The sequence below is a fragment of the Ammospiza caudacuta genome, chromosome 18, assembly GCF_027887145.1.
Source record: "Ammospiza caudacuta isolate bAmmCau1 chromosome 18, bAmmCau1.pri, whole genome shotgun sequence".
Lineage (NCBI taxonomy): Eukaryota > Metazoa > Chordata > Aves > Passeriformes > Passerellidae > Ammospiza > Ammospiza caudacuta.
The window spans coordinates 6,242,835-6,261,891 of record NC_080610.1 but is presented as its reverse complement, the minus strand read 5'-3'; the positions used below and the strand labels follow the sequence as shown (position 1 = coordinate 6,261,891).

The window sequence follows — 19,057 nt, the reverse complement described above, 5'->3', positions numbered from 1 at the left end:
AAAAAGTTCTTGGAAAGAAATCTTCTCTAGGTAATGAAGTGTTCTATCTGCTCATCTGAGAAAAAAAGAGCTTTAGAATAATATTCAAATTATTTATCAAATCTGATCAAATCAAGACAAAACCAAATTTCCTGCTTGAAATAAAAGTTTGGATTTAGCTCCTTTGCTCTGGGCAATCAGGCACAGAGGAGAAGGTTACTTGTGGGTGAATTTACTTAGAATTAGGCTCAGTTTTTAGGGATTCCTTCCTAGTTTTTACTCAGCACAGAATATTCTAACTGTAAAGCTGCAAATTAATCCAGGTACTTGAATGTTGGCACCTAAACCTTGTGCTTCAGACACTCTGGAAACCCTACTGGAAGTGATATCTGTTAAATGTCAAAATTTGTTTGAAAATCTGGTTCCTGGAGACCACAAGCAGTCTGACAGCTCCCTGTGTCTGCACTTCGTATTTCAATTCTTTCATAAACCATTTTTATCCAGTTTGATTTTGAAAATCCCTTCAGCAGGTATCCAGGCCACAATGGGAAGTGCTTTGCTTTATGAAATAAGCTGCTGCCTTTTGTGTTAGGTAAATTCTCACCTTGTCCAAGTGCAATACAATTCCAGAGGTAAAAAAAAATTAAATTAATACTCTGTTACAAAATTTCATTGACTGTTTTATAAGCCAGGAAGAAAAATAATTAAAATTAGCTTACATTAAGCTAATTTTAAAAAATATATTCATTAATGCATTCTCCTTACAATTAAAGGGCAAGATTTGGTGACAGATGTGGCAAATTGAGATGAGGACCTCAACTGGAGCAAGATGGGCTATTTCATTTCCAGATGGAGGATTTTAGGGTGTTGGGAATTCGATATTTCTTGGTGTCCTGTGCCACTGGCACAACCCAGGATGCCAGTGTGAGCTGGTTTCTCAATTTTCCACGTTCCAAGTCCTGAGGGAGCCACAGTTCAAAGAGACTTTGCTGCTCCCTGCTCTTCACCTGCCCTTCCTGTTGCCTTCCAGGCCTGCTGTGAAATCAGCCAGGAAGAAACAGACTGCTAAGAAGCAGAAAACTTCCAAGATCCTGGTCAGAAACATCCCCTTCCAGGCCACTGTCAAGGAAATCAGGGAGCTCTTCAGGTAGGAAAGTGATTTCTGGGGTCTGTGGGTCACTCTGGGGTGGAGCTGCTGTGATTTTCATACGAGGTCTTTCTCACTTTGTGAATATTGTGAATTTTTTCTTGTCTTTGTGGAAGAAAACGGGGATTTTGGGATCACCTCTGTTCTGTGTGTCCTCAGCCTTTTGTGCTGTGATTTAAGCCTTGTTGCATCCTGAAAAATAGACAAAACTTTGTAAAAGGAAAGGCATCTTTGCTGCTCCCAGGAATGTTTTCCTCACAGGCTGTGGTCCCTGCTCTGCTCTTGGTTTGCAGGAATTGTTGATTTTTTTGCCTCTGTGGCCTCTGTGGGCTTGTCTTAGCAGAAGTTGGGTGCTTTTGTCACATTTCTGGGGCATTTCTTTCCTTAACCCTTTAAAACCTGCTCAGAGCACCCAGCGCAAAGCCCCTGGCAGTGATTTTTGTGTTTCCCTGTCTTGATGGAATTGCACCTCCTTTATTTGTGTGAAGATGTGGCTCCTGTGTGGCTGGCAGGCTGCTCCCTTGCAGGCTGTGAGAGATGAATTCCAGGGATTCATTTGGGATGAATTCCAGGGATTTCACCAAAGGCAAAGCATGACTTGGCTTTTGGACAGGGATGTGATGATGGTCACAACAACGAGATGCCTCTAGAAGAGCAAAAGGTTTTTCTTGAAGCATTTTGCTTCAGTTCTGCCCTGAGGGATCCAGGCAGAGCCCCTGGGCTGCCAGTGCCATGCTGAGTTTCCTCAGCACGTGGAGCTTTGCTAATTTAAATCCCAACACTCCCAGCCAGAGCCGTGACCCTCGTAAAGCTGGAGCCAGCAAAGCCGGGGCTGAGGTGAAGTTCAAGGCACTGGGAGGGTTTGTACATCACAGGCACAGAGCCTGTGGGGGGTTTTTGGTGTGGGATTTTTCCCTCCTGTCTTGTCTGGCACCTCAGAGCTGTGGAGAGGAGGGGCAGGGGAGCATCTGATTGATTTTTGCAGCTTCCAGCTGGTGACAGTGCTCTCAGAGCTTCCCTTTCATTCACCTGGGATGTTCAGAGCTGGGTTTATCCTCAAAACAAAAACCTGCAGCTTGGGGGGACATTCTTTTCACTCCTGTCCTCTGGAGCAGCCCAAACCAGGCACAACCAGCACCTCACCCTCCTGGATTGCTTTGTTTGTGCCCTTCAATCAGCTCTGGAGCTCTGGGCTTGCTCTGCGTTTAGGAACCTGCCTTAGTTTGGCTTTTGTTAGGGATTTATTGGCAATGGCAAGCAGTCCTTTGGCAGTGGAAGGGCTGGCAGGGCTGCAGGGGGCACTCTTAGCCTGCCCAGGAAAGCCAGCCTGGGGACAGCAAGGGACAGCCAGCCTGGGGACCACCAGGCCACTCTGCCAGGCTGATCACCACACAGCCTGGGGACAGCCCCAGGTTGTACAGGATGAGCGTCTTCCCTATTGTCTCCCCTGCTCCAGAGCCACCTTCCAGTCCTGCAGCAGCAGAAAAATCAAGAAATATGAATTTTAAATAAATAAATATTAATTTCAAAATAAATAAATGTTAATTTATAAATATTAAATTAGGAATAACTATTCAGTTGATATGTGTGTATTTATTTTATGTACACACACATTATCTACATCCACACAGACTCTATATGTATGTATTACCCCAGAAAAATAAATAGATGATGTCAATATTGTTCAAAAAATATCTGTAACACATTATATATGCGTAGATATATTTATTTTTCCCCCCAAACAAAGATTCCCATGTTTTGAGCTTTGTCAAGGAGCTCAGTCCCCCTTCTCAAATGGCCCCACAGGAGGTTTAGGTGGCACTGAAACAGCAAACCAAGGGAGCTGGGTGTTCTGGAGAGTGGATTTTTCAAGCTGCTGTACCTGCCCAACTCTGGCAGTTCAGGGATCCCTGCCCAGGCTGGTTTTACACTTTTGGATCTTGTTTTTTTTATGGATCCATCACTGAAATGTTCAGCTTTGCCCTGCACCACTGCCTGTGTTCCTGCAGCAGCCTGGAGGAACTTCTCCACTCTGGAATGTGGGGCCAGCAGGCTCTGTTCCCTGGATTGGAGAAAGGTGCTGCTTAATTAAGGGGTTTGAGGGGAGTCAGGAATGCTCTGATCAGCAGCTCAGATCCTCTGCCTGCAAAATAATCCAATTCTAGCAGTTCCACAGGCCTCAGGTGCTCTCTGCTCCCAGCCCATCCCCTGTGGCATTGCTGGGGGGTGACACTGGTTCAGAGCATGTCCTGCCACGTTCTCCTGGAGGTTCTGCCCTCTCTTGCAACCTCAAGAGATTTATTTGTCTTTTTTTTTTTAAGATAACACCTATCTTCTTCAGAGGGAGAACTGCTGTTCAATTATAGGGGCTGCTTTTGGGCGAGGTGTGAAGATTTAGCTTTTGTGGGTGTGTTTTTTTCACCCATTTTTGTTCTTGATTAGACCCTACTCTTCTCTTTACTACCTGGAAAAATAACAAAAGGTAAATGGTGCTTAGTTCTTAGCAAAGAGCCACAGTTAGGGGAGGAGAGACAAAGGGATTGCTATCCCATGAAGGCTGCTAATTCTAATTTTTCCTACCAAATTGTGGGGCTTTTATGGCAAGACTTGTTGTTTTTTTTTTTCTCAGAAGGAACTCTAGACATGGCAAGCTGAATTGGAGATCTGTGAAAGGCCACATTTTCACAGATTGGAGCCCTGGCAATTTCTGAAAATTGGGCTCCTTTAAGAATCTACCTCATGAGATCCATGCAGCCTTCATTGGGAGTTCCAATTAACTCTTTGTTTCAGAGCATCCCCTTCCACCCTCCTTTCCCAACTCCACGAAGATGGAAAATCAGGCTGTGTGCAAGTGGTTTATAATGTTTTGAGGAGATGGGGGTTTCATTTTCCTCAGAAAGGGAATGATAAAATTTAGAAAAACACTTCTTAAAGGATTCCTGCCCAATCCAAAGCAAGCTGGGGATGGAGTCAGTCCAGGGTGTGCTTAGAATTTGGTAGAGCTGCTGCTCATCCCACCAAAGGATGGAGTTCTTGGAGTTATGTGTTTTGGGAATTAAGTTGTTTCTTTTCTTTGCAGGATATATCTGAGAACTCAGAATTTTGGTTTTATCTTTGATTTCTCTGGAATTTGCAGCAATTGTTAGTTCCAGTTAGCTGAGGAGATCGGGACTCAGGTGGTTTATCATCTCTCAGGAACTGCAGTCAAACACGTTGCACAAAGCTGTTAAATCACAAAATTATCATTAGCTTTAGTTTGCCTAAAGAAGCAGCGAGCAGAAAAGCAATTGAAAGGTATTGCAGGGCACAGAACAGGTTATCAGGGACACTTATCTGCACAGCCTGACTTTCCTGCACAGAAAGTAACACTGCTTCTTGCAGAGACCTTTGGGGTGGGTGTCTCTTTTCATTTCAACTCCTTTGCTGACTGTTTTCTTTGTCTTGACAAAGACATGGCATTTATTGCATCTGGCAAAGCAAATGTGTGGGCCTGATGAGGAGGAAAAAGAACAATTCCTTCTGATGGAGGGGAAAAGTGAAGTGGGACAAGACTTGGGAGTCAGCCCCTTCTGAGAGAAGAAAAAAATCTCTGCAGGGAGAAAAAAATCTCAGGGAGATGCAGTGGATAAACTGGCAGAGATATTTTTTTATTATTTTTTAAGGCAATCTTTATGAAGTTAATTTTATAAGATGATGCCTTTCACTTCTTCTGACCTATTATAATAAAGTGTAGTTACCAGAATGGGCTTTTCATTTCCCATTATAAAGGACACGGTGGGATAATGAGTCCTTCTGCCAGACATGTTTGCTGTTCACACCTTTCTGCCAGTAATGGAGTCTACATGACTGGAGACAATTTCTCCTTCCTCCTGTTGAAGATGTGGAAAATCTGTGCTGGTGAAAGACACAGGAGGAGAAAAAAAAAATTGAGGAGGAGAAACATGTGAGTTTGTTAAGCAAGTGCTGGGCAGAGTTAATTAGAGCATTCCATGCAAACAGAATGCCCAGTGCTGCCAGGATCGCTGGGCTTCACTTTTAAAACCTCAAATGTTGTGTGAAAAATGGCTCAAAACTGATTGCTGCTGCTTCTTAGCTGCTTGAATTTTGTCTCCAGGCAGTGGCCCAAGGGCTTGGGGACAGCTGCAGAAATTACTGGGGACTGTGAGGGATGCTGGGGTAGCACAGGGGCTGCAGGTGGTTGGTGCTGGCACATCTGGGGCAGGACAGAGCTGCTGATGTGGCAGAAGGAACAGGGGAATGAATCCCTGAGCTCCCCTACAGTGCTGACACCTCTGCTTGTCCCAGGGTGCTCTGCTTGCAAGAAGGGAGTGCCCAGAAATGAATTTTGGAGAAGCAGAAACCCCTGGAGAAGCAGACCAGGGCCTGGGTCCCACCTTGCTGGCCTCCCCTGAGGACTGGAAGGGCTGTGGAATTGCACCTTGCCTGGAAACCTGTCACAAACAGCACTTTGGGACCAGAAGGTGTTCCAGAGGTGTAGTGGCAGCTGGGAGGTGCCTCTGAGTTTGATGTGGTGCTGAGTGGGTCACCACATCGTGCCCTCCAGGAAGCAGGTGAGGCCATGAGCTCTCCGCAGCCTCCCCAGGCCCCTGCTGCAATGCCAGGGGTCTCCATGTGCTGCTTGGCATCCCAGTGTGGCTGTGCTCCGGGCTTTCCAGCTTAGGGCTGGGTTCCCAAGCCTTGTTTTGGCCTCTCCTTTGGGATAACAACATTTCAGGGCAGCCCATGCTGGGAGCTCTGGGCCAGGAGCTTCAGGGAGCTGGGTCAGGGCTGAGGGTGCTGGCACAGTGGATGAGGTGTCTGTGCTCCCATCCAGCTCCTCACTGCAATGCCAGGGCTGTGCTGGGCTGCTCAGTGGCTGCCTGGTGCCTCTGGGGCTGCAGGATGCTCCTCTGGACTGAGGCTTTTCCTCCTCTGTCCCTGTCCCACCCTTGCTGTTTGGAGGTTCTCACAAGGATTGCACATTTGGAAGTGTTTGTTGATTTTGGTTGTGGATAAAAGGAAGATGCCTGGCTGATGGCTCCCTGTGTCCTGGCTGAAGGGCTCAGCCCCAGTGCTGGCTGTCAGTCTGTCTTTGCTGTGCCAGGGGCACACAGCACATGTGGGGCTGTTGGAGAGAGGCCAGAGGAGGCCCCAGAGCTGATGGAGGGGCTGGGAGATGCAGGAGAGAAGGTTCCAGTGACACCTCAGAGCCCTTTCCAGTGCCTAAAGGAGCTCCAGGAGAGCTGGGCAGGGATTTGGGACAAGGAATGGGGTGACAGGACACAGGGAATGGCTCCCAGTGCCAGAGGGCAGGGTTAGATGGGATTTTGGGAAAGAATTCCCCCATGAGGGTGAGGAACCCCTGGCACAGCTGCCCCCTGAGCCACCCTCTGCTCTCCCACCCCTGTGGGCTGTGTGCCCTGCATCTCCTGCACAGGTGCCAGGGGCATCACTGCAGCCTTTGGCCAATCCTGATGTTTCCATGCCCAAGCTGCAGTGTGGCACAGGAAAATACAGAGTGCAGGAGCTTTTTGGGAAGCAGCTTGCAGGAATGTGCACCAGGAATGCAGGGATCTGCTGGGCTGCTTTATTTCTCTATTTCAAACAGCATAAATTAAACTCTTTTTAATTATTTTTTCCCCTCCCTCTTCTTCAAATCTTCTCCTTGTGTGCTGGAAACCCAAACACAGCAGAATTGGGTTGATATTCAGAGGCCAGAAATGGAAGTGGCCACTTTAATTTGGCCACTCTCCAAAGAGAGCCATGGGGTGGGGGAGAGGGAAATGGGTTTGCAGTGCTGTTTTTCAGTCTGAATCATAAAGGTGTTTAACATAGATAAGGAAATGTTTAACTCTGTGTTATCTTAGCAAAGTTGCTTTAAAAGGTGGCTCTTCCCAAGAGCAGAAGGAAGATTTTTGGTTTTCAGCACATCCCTTTCCTGGGTTTGAATATTCATTACGTATTTGATTTTTATATTTATTTTTTCCCCCTTTTCTGCTCTCCATGTACTCCAGATCCCTTTTCTGCCCACCCAACACCTGGATTTGTCCTGTGCAAATGAAGGGAATTTCTGGGCTGCTCTCTCCTGACTCCTGCCACCTCTCTCCAGGGCATCCAGCCGAGCTTCCCAAGGGAACTTTAATTAGTTTTCCACACAAATTCCTCAGCTCAGCAGCGTGGAGGGGCTCAGGGAGGTGGAGTGAGCTGGGGAAGGGGCTGATTTTGGAATGTCTTGTTCAAATGCCACTCTGGGGTTTTGCTTTGGGCTTTTTGCCATTTTTTTCAGTGCAAAAAAATTTCAGATGTGGGCAGGTGGTTCTCCATAGGGAGAAAAGCAAAGCCTGCTTGTGCTGTGTCCTGAAAACAACCCACTCAGGGTTCTTAGTGTTACAAAGTGGTTTTTTGTCTGAATTAAGAAGAGAGTGTGTGTGTCTAAGAAAGGAAAAACATGGATTTCTCTTTTTTTTGCCTTATATTGTGGCCAGTTCTTGTTAATTCTCAGAGTTGGACCTTTGGGGGCTGCCAGCTGGGGCACTGCACAATCTATAACATTGAAATTACACAACTTTTGAGTTTGTGTCTCAGCCTGTCATCAAGGTACAGCCAAGATGATTATCTCCTTGCTCTTAAAATTCCTCTGTCTGTTGGGTTTGTTAACTGCAGCTCTTTGCTGGTGATGTTGATCCATCCACCCCCCTGCCTTTCACTTGTGTGGGTATTTTTCAGTCTCACTTCACGAGAAGGTCCTGAACAAGCCTCTAATGAATCACAGCTTTCTCCTCACGATGACATCGTGTCCTTTATTTGCATCTCTGTTTGCATCATTATTTTTTTAACCTCATGCCTGCTGCAGCCTTTCTCCCTCTCCCAATCTGGGAGCTTTTTCAGCCTTGGGATGTGATTGCAATTAAAGCCCTTCCATTCCAGAGTCTCTCACCTCCCCTGAGGCTCTGCCTGTGCCCAAGGCCTTTGAACTGTGCTGGCTTCTGCAGCTGCTGGCACCAGCAGCATTTCTGTCTGCACCTTGTTTTTCCTGAAGAAATCAAGTTAAGGCAGATCAGGATGACCATCTGTCTTCTCACCTCTCTTTCCTCCTCCCCCAGCAGTATCCTGAGCACTTCCAGGCATCTGGGAGAGGACAGGAGATCTTAAATTTGCTGCAATTAAGTCCAGGGGCAAGCTGCTGAGCCTCATCCTCTGAGGAAGGTGCTGTTGTGGGACTGACCCCTTACCAGGCATCCAGGGATTCACATCAGCTGCCTGTGAAGATGGGATGGTTTTTCTGCCCATATTCCCATTTACTAAGTACCAGGGAAGCTGGAAAACTACATTTTGTTCTGCTGCCCATCAGTGGTCTGTGCACATCAGGCTGTCCCCTCCTGGCTGGGCTCTGGGCTGTTTGGAGGACAGCCTTGGGTCTCCTTCAGCCCCTCATTTTTTTGGGCAGCTCTTTGTGAAACTTCACTTGGAAAAGCAGCAATATTGACTTTTCCAAGCCCAGGAGTGCCAATCTCAGCATCTCAACAGGCTGGGGCTGCTCACAGGCAGCACCACTGAGATTTGTGCCAAAATCCACCCTGCAAATCCCATTTCAGGTGTGCTCCGTGGCTCTTCCCTACTTCTCTTTAACCCAGCTCTTGCTCTTCCCACTCTTTGATGCCATGCCAGCAGCTGAGGGGTTAAAAGAGTCTGGGGGGGGCGAGGGGGTGGGGATGAGGTGTTTCAGCTGCTCATTACTCACTGCCAGCTTCCCCCAAAATCATATTAATTTCACGCTGTCACGCAGGACTGCGCTGTCTGTGCCGGCAGCAGCCAGGAGGGTGACAGGGCTGGGGGGAGCGTGGCTGCCCCTCATCCCCACCATGGCTGCCCCTCATCCTCACCCATGGCTGCCTTTTTGGGAGCTCTCTGGTGCCTCTTTCCTCACCCAGGTGGGACTGGGGCTGCTCACCTTGCAGGGCGATGTGGGGAGCGCCGTGCGCTGCCTCCCGATGATCATTTTCCACCCCGCTGCTTGTGCAAAAACCCCATGAAATTGGGTCTGCTGCAGCAGGGAGGTCTGCAGGAGGGAGGGAAGGAGGGAGGGGAGCTGCCAGCCTGCCCTGCCCTACCTGTGCTCAGCAAGGATGCTGCTTCAAAGTTGCTTTTTAACCACTTGCCTCCCTTTTTTAACACCAGCGAGCACAGTAAAGATCGAGCTGCCTTTGCCTCCTGTCTGATTTCTCCCCCTTTTCTGCTGTTTGCTCAGTGCATCTGCCAGAGCTGTCACCTCTGCAGGGACTTACTGCCATCAGCTGGGTCTGTGACAGCTCCCACACAGGCTCAGCATTGCTGAGCCCATCCTGGCTGAGGCTCACTCTCCATGGCAGACATTCTGCTCTGTCCCTGCCATTTGGATTGTTCTCACCCCTAGAACTCATCTCACCTTTTTTCCAGGTTTGTGCTTGCAATTTTTTGTGGGTTGTGGCTGGAAGGATGATCCCTTCCCTTTACTCTCATTGTGGCCCCACTTCTTGGAGCTCTTGGCAAGGAGGTTGGACTTAGATGATCTCCGACCCAAACCATCCAGGGATCCTGTGGAATCTCTGTTCTCTCATCCTGCACTTTCTGAGATGGATGGAGAGCAATGAGCTTTCCATGAAATGGAGTGGGAACAGCATCACTGAAGCCCATGGTGGCTCAGGCAGTGCTTGCACCAGTCACTCCCTGTCTTTTGGGACTTTTCTAGGTGACCTGTGAAGACAAATCCCACTGTGCAGAGTGGCCTCTGAGCTTTGCTGTGGTCATGGCATGTTGCCAAGGGGTGACCAAAGTCCTGGAGCAGGAGGAGAGCCACCATTGTGGCTTGGGCAGCAGCCACACCTCCAGTTTGGGCACAGGATGGGTAAATTGGGCTGTTAGCAGTTAAAAGCCACCTCTGCTCCCAGAGCATTTCCAGGAGGAGCAGAAAATGGGATTTTCTGTCTCTGGAGCGTGGTGGCTCCCAGCCTGCCTCACCAAGGAGCTGCTCTGTGCCTGCTTTTAATGCTTGGCCTTGTTCTGAGCCCTGGCAGGTGTCCCATGTGGCCAGCCTGGGCTCTGGGGACAATCCTGAGCTCAGGAGAGCTCACAGCCTGGCTGTGTTTGAGCCTCCAGCTCAGCGCTTGCGTTCCCGCTGCGCTTGCGTGCATTTGATCTCCCCTCTGTGTTTCTCTGTTCCCCTGATGAAAATAATTAATCAGGTTATTTTTCTAAGTCATCCTGCAGCTTTACAGGGACAAGACTTAAATAAGGATTCTCTTTAAAGCAGAGCTGTGTTAAAATAGCTGTGTGCCTATAAATATCTCATTGCTTCTATATTTATTCCCCAGCTCAGAGCAGAGGTTCTACAGCTGAATATAAGATATTTCTTTATTTTTTTGGATTGTTGATGCAGCTGGTATCTTAACAGCAAGGCTGCCTTCTCCAAAGGATGCCCTGGGTACACCTTTGGGTTTCTTCTGAGTTTCCTAGTTGCTAGTTGTACAAATTTCCTCTTGTCTTTGAAAGGAGCTGACTCATAAGAATCCTCCAGGAGCAGAGATTTGCACCAGACCCTCCTGTGAGCACTATTTTTAGCATAACTTTTTTTTTTTTTTTTTTTGACCAGAGCTGCATTCTGATCAGGATTTTCAAAAGAGCCCAGGAGAGATAAATCCCCAAATCTCAGCTCTGTGGGAGCTGCAGGTTCCTTTGAAATGCTGACCCTCTGGTGATTAGGGCAGTGACTTGGTGGCTCCTAAGCCCTGGTCCTGCAAGGTGCTGCGTGCTGGGAGAATTGTGGCTTAGGAGTGTGAGCTCTGAGAAGGGCTTTGCAGGCATTGGGGGCTCTTGTTGGAGGCTGTGCAAGGATTGAGATTCCCTGAGGGTTGGGATAGAGGGGTCTGTAGGTGACTGCTGCATTTGTACATCTCGGCTGCCAGGGGAGCAGGGTTTGGCCCTGCTGTGCTCCAGGGAGGTGATGTGGGGGAAGATGTCCTGATAGAGCTGCTCCTTTCTCCTCCAGGCTTGAATGTCTTTTGTCTCCCCCAGCAAAAATTAAAAAAAAAAAAAAAAGTAATTACTATTAGGAGAAACTAGTATTAGTAGTAGGATTAAGAAGGAAGATGTTGGATAGGTGAAATGAGGGGATTTGAGAGTGACAGCAGAGGGGACCAGAGGCCTGCTGTGACCAGAACCAGCTCACAGCTCTAAGATTGCCCAAGAGAAGAGAAGCAACAACAAAACCTGAATAATATTAAAGTATGATTTTCCACCTCCATCCTGCTTTGGGGTGACCTCTTCCATCACACACCCACCAGTTATCTTTAAATCCTCAAACTCTTTTGGGGTAGCTTTGAACTCCCAAACTCATGTCAGTGTTCAGCAGTGCTGCTAGAAGCCAGGGCTTCCTAAAGCTTGTGGTGCTCCCTGTGCCAGCTCTGCACCTTCCCCTGGCCCTTAGGAACTGGAATTGTGGGCATTGAGGTGTGAAATTTCAGGAGGAAATCTGTTCCTGCTTTCATCAGCCAGTGAATCATCGCTGTCTTTAAAGCATGGAAATAAACGTGGAGAATAGGCAGGTGTCTTCTCCTGGAGGTGTCAGTGAGTCCTGGCTGCTTCTCCCTGATGTCACCAAGTCTAAAATAGATTTATGGCAAGAAGTGGATTTAAAAAATACTTCCCACCCCAGTGGTGCAGGCTCTTCCCTCAGCAAGGAGCAGGAAACAAAGCGGGGCATGTGCAATATCCATAGGGAGGCACATCCTGGGATCTTGCTTTGCAGTCAGACCAGAAAAAAAGATGGGAACAAATCAAGAGATGCCCATCTCTCCATCCTAAAGGTGTGTGAGGCTGCTGGGTGGGGCTCTGCACATCCCAGCTCCTGCTGCAGGGGCTCCAGGGCTCTCATTCCTTTTTCCCACACTACAATTCCAGTGTGGGAGCCGGCTCTGGAGGGCAGAGCGACTGTGACAGTCACACAGAGCAGCTGGAGCTGGAAAATCAGCCTGAATTGGGAGGAGCAGGGGCCTGAGGAGCTGCAAAGGGAGGTGCAGGGACATGATGCTGCTGCCACCAGCACAGCAAATCCAGCCAGGGAAAGGCTCCTTTTCCCACCAGCCTTTAAAGCTGATCTCTCCCAATGTTAAAACCTCCCAAAGTCAGATTAAACGCAGCGAAATTAAGAAACCAAACCTGGTTGCAGCACCTGCTTAAAAATGACTTAAGTGGAGGGATATTAAAATTTTAAGACTTGCTGCTGTGCTGCTGATGGAGGATTTAAAAAAAATAATAATTACTGTTGGGTGGTTGTTTTTATTTTTTCTTTCTGCTTGGTTTTCAGGATTGGTTTCTGTTTAGCGTGCGCCCTAATTGCGTAATTACACGATAGACTGGAGTAGAATTTAGTGTGTGTAATACCAGTTATAAAGAAAGCCCTAATTATGTAGATCTTCTCAGGTAAATAATACATCAGGGGCATGGAGTGGCCTAATTACTGTTCTGAAAACCTGCCTAATGACTAATTTGCTTGGAATTTCAGAACGCTTTTGATAAGGTCCCTCATAAGCAACTGTTAAGGAAAATAAATCGAGAAGGGATAAAATGTTTTGCTGTGTTTTTAAACAAGGCAGTTAAAAGCCACAGGAAGCAGCCACTGCCTCTTGATCCAGCATCTTGAGGAGAGGGAAGATCCATCCTCTGACTGCTCCTGCTCTGGGGCCAAAGCTGTTGTGTTCCTGATCCTGCTTTGCCACGAGCTCCAAGAGAGGCTGCTGCCATTTTCCACTAAAAATGGGATTTGTGGGTCTATTCCCAGCTCCTTGGAAGAAACACATCCATGTCCACACAGTCCCTGGCACCTGGAGTAGTTGTGGTGTTGGGCTTCTAAATAATTCTTGAAGATCTGTGCCAAAATTGGATAAATCCAGGAAGAACTAAGCTTGGAGCTTTTCACTGAGGGAGTGAGGGCAATCCAAAAGCTGGAGCTGTTTTCCAGTGGATCTCATGGACTTCCTCCATGATGAGCTGGGACCAGCAGCAGTGTTATTCCAGGGAGTGTGTGAGATGCTGCAGTGATGGGAGCCTGGATTTGGCCCTGCCACAGGAGCCTCAAGGACAGAAAACCAGGCTCAGGAAAGGATGCACAGAGCAGCTGAGCCTGGATAGGCAGCAGCACAAGGAAAAGGAGGAATCACACAAAGCAAAACCCAGTTGTGCTGCAGCAGCACATCAAGGGCCTCCAAACAAAGATGATGCTCCTGGGCAAAGAGGAAGCTGGAAAAACTGATGATCCATGGTAAAGAGCAAGGTGCAGACGTGGCTGTCCCCTGGCTTTTCACACAGATTTCGCAGGAGCTTTGATTATCCAGCAGGGCATGAATGAAGGATCAGCTTTGCACTGGGGACTGCTTCCTGGTGTGGGCCAGGGGGATGCTGCTCCCCTGCTCTGCTCCCAAATCTCTCCACCAGAGCTGGAGTGAGCCACAGTTTGAGCTCCAGGATCCAGAGGTTCCCTCCCACCTTGTCTTCCTGTGCCTTCATTTGCTGATTTCCAGAGGTGAAGGAGACATTATTGATGCTACTGCTGATAATGGTAATAGGGGAGATGGGTGCCAGATAATTCCTGAACTCTCTAACAGGATTTAAGCTAACAAGAGAGGAAGGCTTTTTTCTTCCCTCCTTCCCTTTCCCTTCCTCCTTTTCAGCTATTTCCTGTGCCGGGGATAACAACACCAAGGAGTGTTAAATTGGCTCTGAATGTCCACCCCTGGCTGTCCACATTCTTGTAACGATTTCATTAGCTTGAATTATCCACGTTATTTTCTTGTAATGGGATTAGCCATCCTGGAGTCAGCTGAAGTCCTGGAGCGGGAGGCGGGAGGGCCCTTCTGCTGCGGATTCCATTAACTCCCTCATGCAGGGGGTGCAACTGGCCATGGCTCAGCCCAGGGGCAAAACCATTTGCCAGGGTCCTGCCTTCCTCCAGGAGGAAGAAAGAAAAAAAGGACCATTACTGTATTTTATTTCCTTCCCCCTTTTAATCAGCAAATGCAGAGGCAGAGTGTGGCGGGGCCTTCTGGAGGGGGAAGGTCCTGTTTGGGGGAAAAAGAATAAGGGATTGAGTGAATTCCATGTGGCTGCAGCCTGCTCCTGGGGCTGAGGCTGTGCAGGGAGGGGAGGGAAGGATTTGTGTCTCTTTTGGACTCTTCATCCCTGCCCAGAGGCGTTTGGGATGAGCGGTCATGGTGCTGCTTCATCCGCCTGAGCTCCGGCCTGGGGCTGCCAGGGGACAGCTGGGCAGGGCTGGGGAGAGCAAGGCAGCAAGAGGAGAGCTGGAGGAGGAGATGGTGGCAACCCAGGAGAAGGTTGGCAGCCTTGAGAAAGGTTTTCATAACCAGTTTTTCAGCGTGGTTTTGCTGTTTTGTTTTTCTTGAAGGGATACAAACCAGAGAGGGGGATTTAGGACTGCTCTGTGCAGTGGGACCTCTGTACACATCTGCAGAATGCTCAGGGTGATTTTTGTGGTTGTTTTCCGAGATGTTCTGTGGTTTTGGCACTGGACAGATTCATGGTGTCTGTTGTGCTTGGCAACCCAAGAGTCCTTGACCAGCTTGTGGATTGGGGTGCACCAAGATCAAGTCAGGTGAACACATCTCTGTGTTTGGGACTTGAAAATGCCCATCAGGGATGGACAGTCTGGCCTGTCCCAAGGATTTTGCAGTTTAAGTGCTGCTCTTTGAGACAGGGGAGGGGCTGAAATGGAGGGAAAGCTTCTCAGCTGGAGAGATGTTTATAATTTCTTTAGGAGAAACTGTTCCCTGTGAGGGTGGGCAGGCCCTGGCACAGGGTGCCCAGAGAAGTTGTGGCTGCCCCATCCCTGGCAGTGCCAAAGGCCAGGCTGGACAGGGCTTGGAGCCACCTGGGATGGTGGAAGGTGTCTTTGCCGTGGCAGGAGGTGGAACGGGATGAACTTTAAGGTTTCTTCCAAGCAAACCACTCTGATTCCAGTTTCACCCTGGTCTGTCCCGTGAATGAGCATCCTTCACTGCTGCCTGGAGCTGTGGGGTTTTCTGGGGAGCAGGGAGGAAGGAAGGGGAGGGAAGAGGTTTTCTGGAGCCCACTTGCCCATTCTCCTCTGTCCCATGGCCTCTGGGCTGTGTTGGAAGGGTGTGTAGGCTCCTTCTGGTGGCCAGGCAAAGCCAGGTGAGCTATGGGTTGTGTCCTGAGCTGGAATGTGCTGCTTAATAGCAATATAATGTCCTGTAATTAGCAGGCAAAGGACTTGCCTCCCAGCTGGCCTGTGCCAGAAGGATATAATTACAATCCCAAGGAGTGATGTTCCTCTGACCTGCAGCCAGCTTGCAGTGAGGAGGAGAAATCTCTTTTTCCTGCCTGTGTTCAGCCAGGGAAGCAGGATGGCAGCTGGAAGAGCTGCCAAAGCAGCAGGAGAGCAGCTGATAGCCAGCAGTGCCATGGAGAAATGCTGTACCTCTTGTGTGTGGGAGGGAGGGGATGTCCCTGCTGGCATCTCTGGGATGCACCCTGAGCTTGGAAGGGGTGACTGGTTAAGGGAGAGCTCGTGGCTGTCTCTGTTCTGCAGCCCTGTGGATTGTGGCTCAGCCAGGGCCAGCACAGGCTTTTTCTGCTTTCCCAGCAAATCTGAATGGGCACAAAACAAAGGCTCTCATTTAGGAAATAGGAGTTGCAGTGTTAGTGGAGGCTGTTATCCCTCCCAGCCAAGAGCAGGAGAATGTGCCAGGCCTGGGAGAGAGAGGTGTGAGGCTGGATCTGCCAGCCTGGCTGGCAGGGCCTGCAGGGACAGGGGAGCCCAGGCAGAGCTACATCCTGCACACCTCCCCTCCTGGTCCTGATTCCACCTGGGATTTCAGAGAGTAGCTGTGGGACACCATTTTTCATGGACCTGTGGGAAGGAAGCCAGGAACAGCTGTGTGCATGGCTGGTCACCAGAAGCTCTGCCATGCAGCAAAACTCTTTGCTTTTGGCCCTCAAACCTCTCTGTGTTAATTGTGAGCAGCTCCATGGAGGTTTCACCAGAGATTTGGGGTTGCTGCACAGCTTGGCCACACTGAAATCCCATCCCAGTGTCCTGCCAGAAACCCAGCTCCAGGCCAGGCACAGGTGGGCTCTTCAGGACTGAGGATCAAGTCCTGTGCAGAGTTAAGCCAGGCTGACTGCAAACAAGTGAATGTCTCAGGCCTGGAAGGGCTTTGCTCCCACAACCACCAGCCCTGGAGCAGGGGCTCAGGAGCACTTGGAGAATGTATGGATGGGTGAATGAGGATAAATCCAGAAACTGCTCTGGTTTCACACTCACTGATGCTGGAATCCTCCCTGCAAACCGTGCTGCTGGAGGGAAGGAGCCTGGCCTGGTGCTGTGCTCCGTGCTGGCAGCAGGATTGCTGATCTCTGCCCACTTGGAGAGGAGAGAGGCCCCAGCACCCAGAGGAACCCCACCCTGGGCTGCTGTGGGTTTTTTCACTCCATCTGGCAGTGCCACCATGTCTGACTTGCTGTGACTCCACAGCCATCCCAGCCTCTGGGAGCACATTTTCAAACATCTCCACGACATCTTACAGAAAAGCTTTCTTCCTTCTCTTGCCATTATGCTCTGGTGTCACCTGGGTGATGTGCTCCATGCTTTTCCTCCTCCCGTCCCCATGCCTTTGCCATGGCACAATCCCTGCCTGGCCATGCTGGATGAGCTGGAGTGGGAGCAAAGCCATCAGCACCTGGCTTCCCTGGGCAGGGAGCCTGCCACTGCAGGGGGTAATTGGGTTTCCTTCTGCCTCTGCCTCTCTCTCCCCCCAAATCCAGCAGAAATAATTGGAAAGGAGAGGTGTGAGTCTGTGCCTGGCACCAGAGAGGAGAACATTAAAGGCCGGAGCTGTGCCTCATTCGCAGCTCCCGCCGGTAATTGCTGTGTTGTGTTTTCTAATTAGCGCCGCAGTGGGGGGGATGCTGCTCCCCTGCACGGCCCCTCTGGGGTCAGCCCTGTCCCCTCGGCTTCCCTCACCCTTCCACCTCGTCTGTTCCCTGCATCCATCCCTCTGGAAGCCCAGGGAAAGCTCCTGGCCAGCCCTGCTGTGCATCTGAAGCAGGTATCCCCTCCCTTCCCTCCTCTCCTCTCCACGTGTGGGTGGCTTGGACTGCTCTGAGCTGATGAGGAAGGAATTGCCAGTTTCTCCCAGCTCTGCGCAGGCTGATGTGTGCCAGCACAGCTTCCCTGGCACTCTAAATCCAGAGCCCTGCTGCTCCTGTGGGTACCCCTGGCCACCCTGAGTGCTGGGTTTTGGTATCAGAAGGTCAGGTTGGTGTTTCAGTGCACAGACTGAGCGTTTTCTGAGATCTCCCTTTGAGCAATACTCTGCTTTTGTTCCTTCAGCAAATATTCTGCTGCCCCCAGGCAATGTCCTTGATATTTTTCATGGAGAGAGAGACACTAGAGTGTGCCCATGGCCCTTACCTCCCATTTTTCCTAGCTAGATGGGCATCCCCATGGCTCAGGAGCTGTCCCCTTGCCTCTCCCTTCACCCAACTGCAGCATTTGAGGTGCTCTGGGGATCCTGGGAGTCCCTGTCACCCCCACCCCAGGGAAAAACCCCAGGATCTGAGCTCTCCAGCAGCTGAGGCTGCTCCCTGTGCCGTGCTGGGGTTTGTTTGTTTGTTTGTTTGCGTGGCTCCAGCTCGGAGGGGGCAGCAGGGAGAGGGAGGGAAAGCACCGAGCGCGAGACGTGCGGATTCATTTTGAAGCTTCATAACGGTGCATTTACACACCACGTTGCCTAAGGAAATTGGGTGGATGAATGCCTGGTCATGCTGCCAGTGCAGCAGGTTAACTCCCAGGATTTAGCTTATATCATTTCACGAGAGCGTTTATGGCCTTTACTGTGTTTATTCCCAGGTGCTCTTTGGCACTGCTGTATCCCAGGCTCCTTTTGTGTATGCACGCCTGTGTGGAGATTTTCAAATAAAATAACACATCTCTTCAGACCTGGGCCACATTAAATATTTATTGCCTGCAGTTTGTGCATATGTGTTTGATAAATGGGTGTGAGGGGAGGGGAGGGGAGGAGAAGAGGGAGCTTGGCAGCAGGGAAAGCATTGGCTTTGTCCTGGAATTTCTCCAGGGGATGGCACTGGAGAGAGGTGTCCAGCACGTGCTGCCTTTGGGGCTAAAAAACCTTTGTAGGGTTTTTGGACAAGGTGGGATGGCTACATGCCTTGCTGCTCAAGCCACACGTTCCTTCTGTGGGACAGGAACCCCCTTATCTCCCCATTCCTGGCTTTCCATTGACACTGCAAAACTTGTCTGAAATGCTGTTGGATATGGAGGTTGTTGTGGTCTGCTGGATTCGCCTGTTTCCCTTCCTACATCCAGAAAGCTTAGATAAAACCAGTTTATTCCAGCACAGAAGCTGCAGGATGGCAGAGGCTGAAGGGTTAGAGTGAGGAAATCCAATCATAAAAAATGCCCAGGATCCCTGGAGTTGGAGGGATGACACCTCTGGGGATGGAGGAGCTGTTCTGCAAACAGAATAATTCCCTGTGGGGCCATGCTCTGTATCCTGTGCACTCCGGCCCCTCCTTAAAGGTGCCAATAAATCTGTTTTGGGGGGATCTGGAGCAGCCCTGGTAACCTGGAGATGCTTTGCTCACCCTGAGCAGGGTATGGCATTCTGGCTGCATCTCCTGAGGGAAGGAGAAGCAAAGCAGTTACATTAGAGAAGTTTTTTGTATTGTTAAGTTTTATATCCAGAATTATGCTTAAAATCCAAGCTGAGTTTTTTAAGTGGCATTTGCTTTGGAAATGGGGCTTGCAGGGCTGCAGGACACCACTCAGTGTGGGTGTGCAGCTGGCACTGCCAGGGTTTGTGGGGAAGGGGTGACTCCTGCCTTCATCTCACACTGTTC

General features: G+C 49.6%; 1 protein-coding gene across 1 annotated transcript in view; it reads left to right on the top strand.

Annotated features, from left to right (window-relative positions):
* The window catches only part of RBM19 (RNA binding motif protein 19), a 52,411-nt gene that overhangs the window by 14,439 nt on the left and 18,915 nt on the right, over window positions 1-19,057 (top strand). Inside the window, exon 21 of the mRNA XM_058816718.1 lies at window positions 1,010-1,126. Coding sequence (XP_058672701.1) covers window positions 1,010-1,126 — 117 coding nt within the window. The remainder of the gene's footprint in view (window positions 1-1,009; window positions 1,127-19,057) is intronic.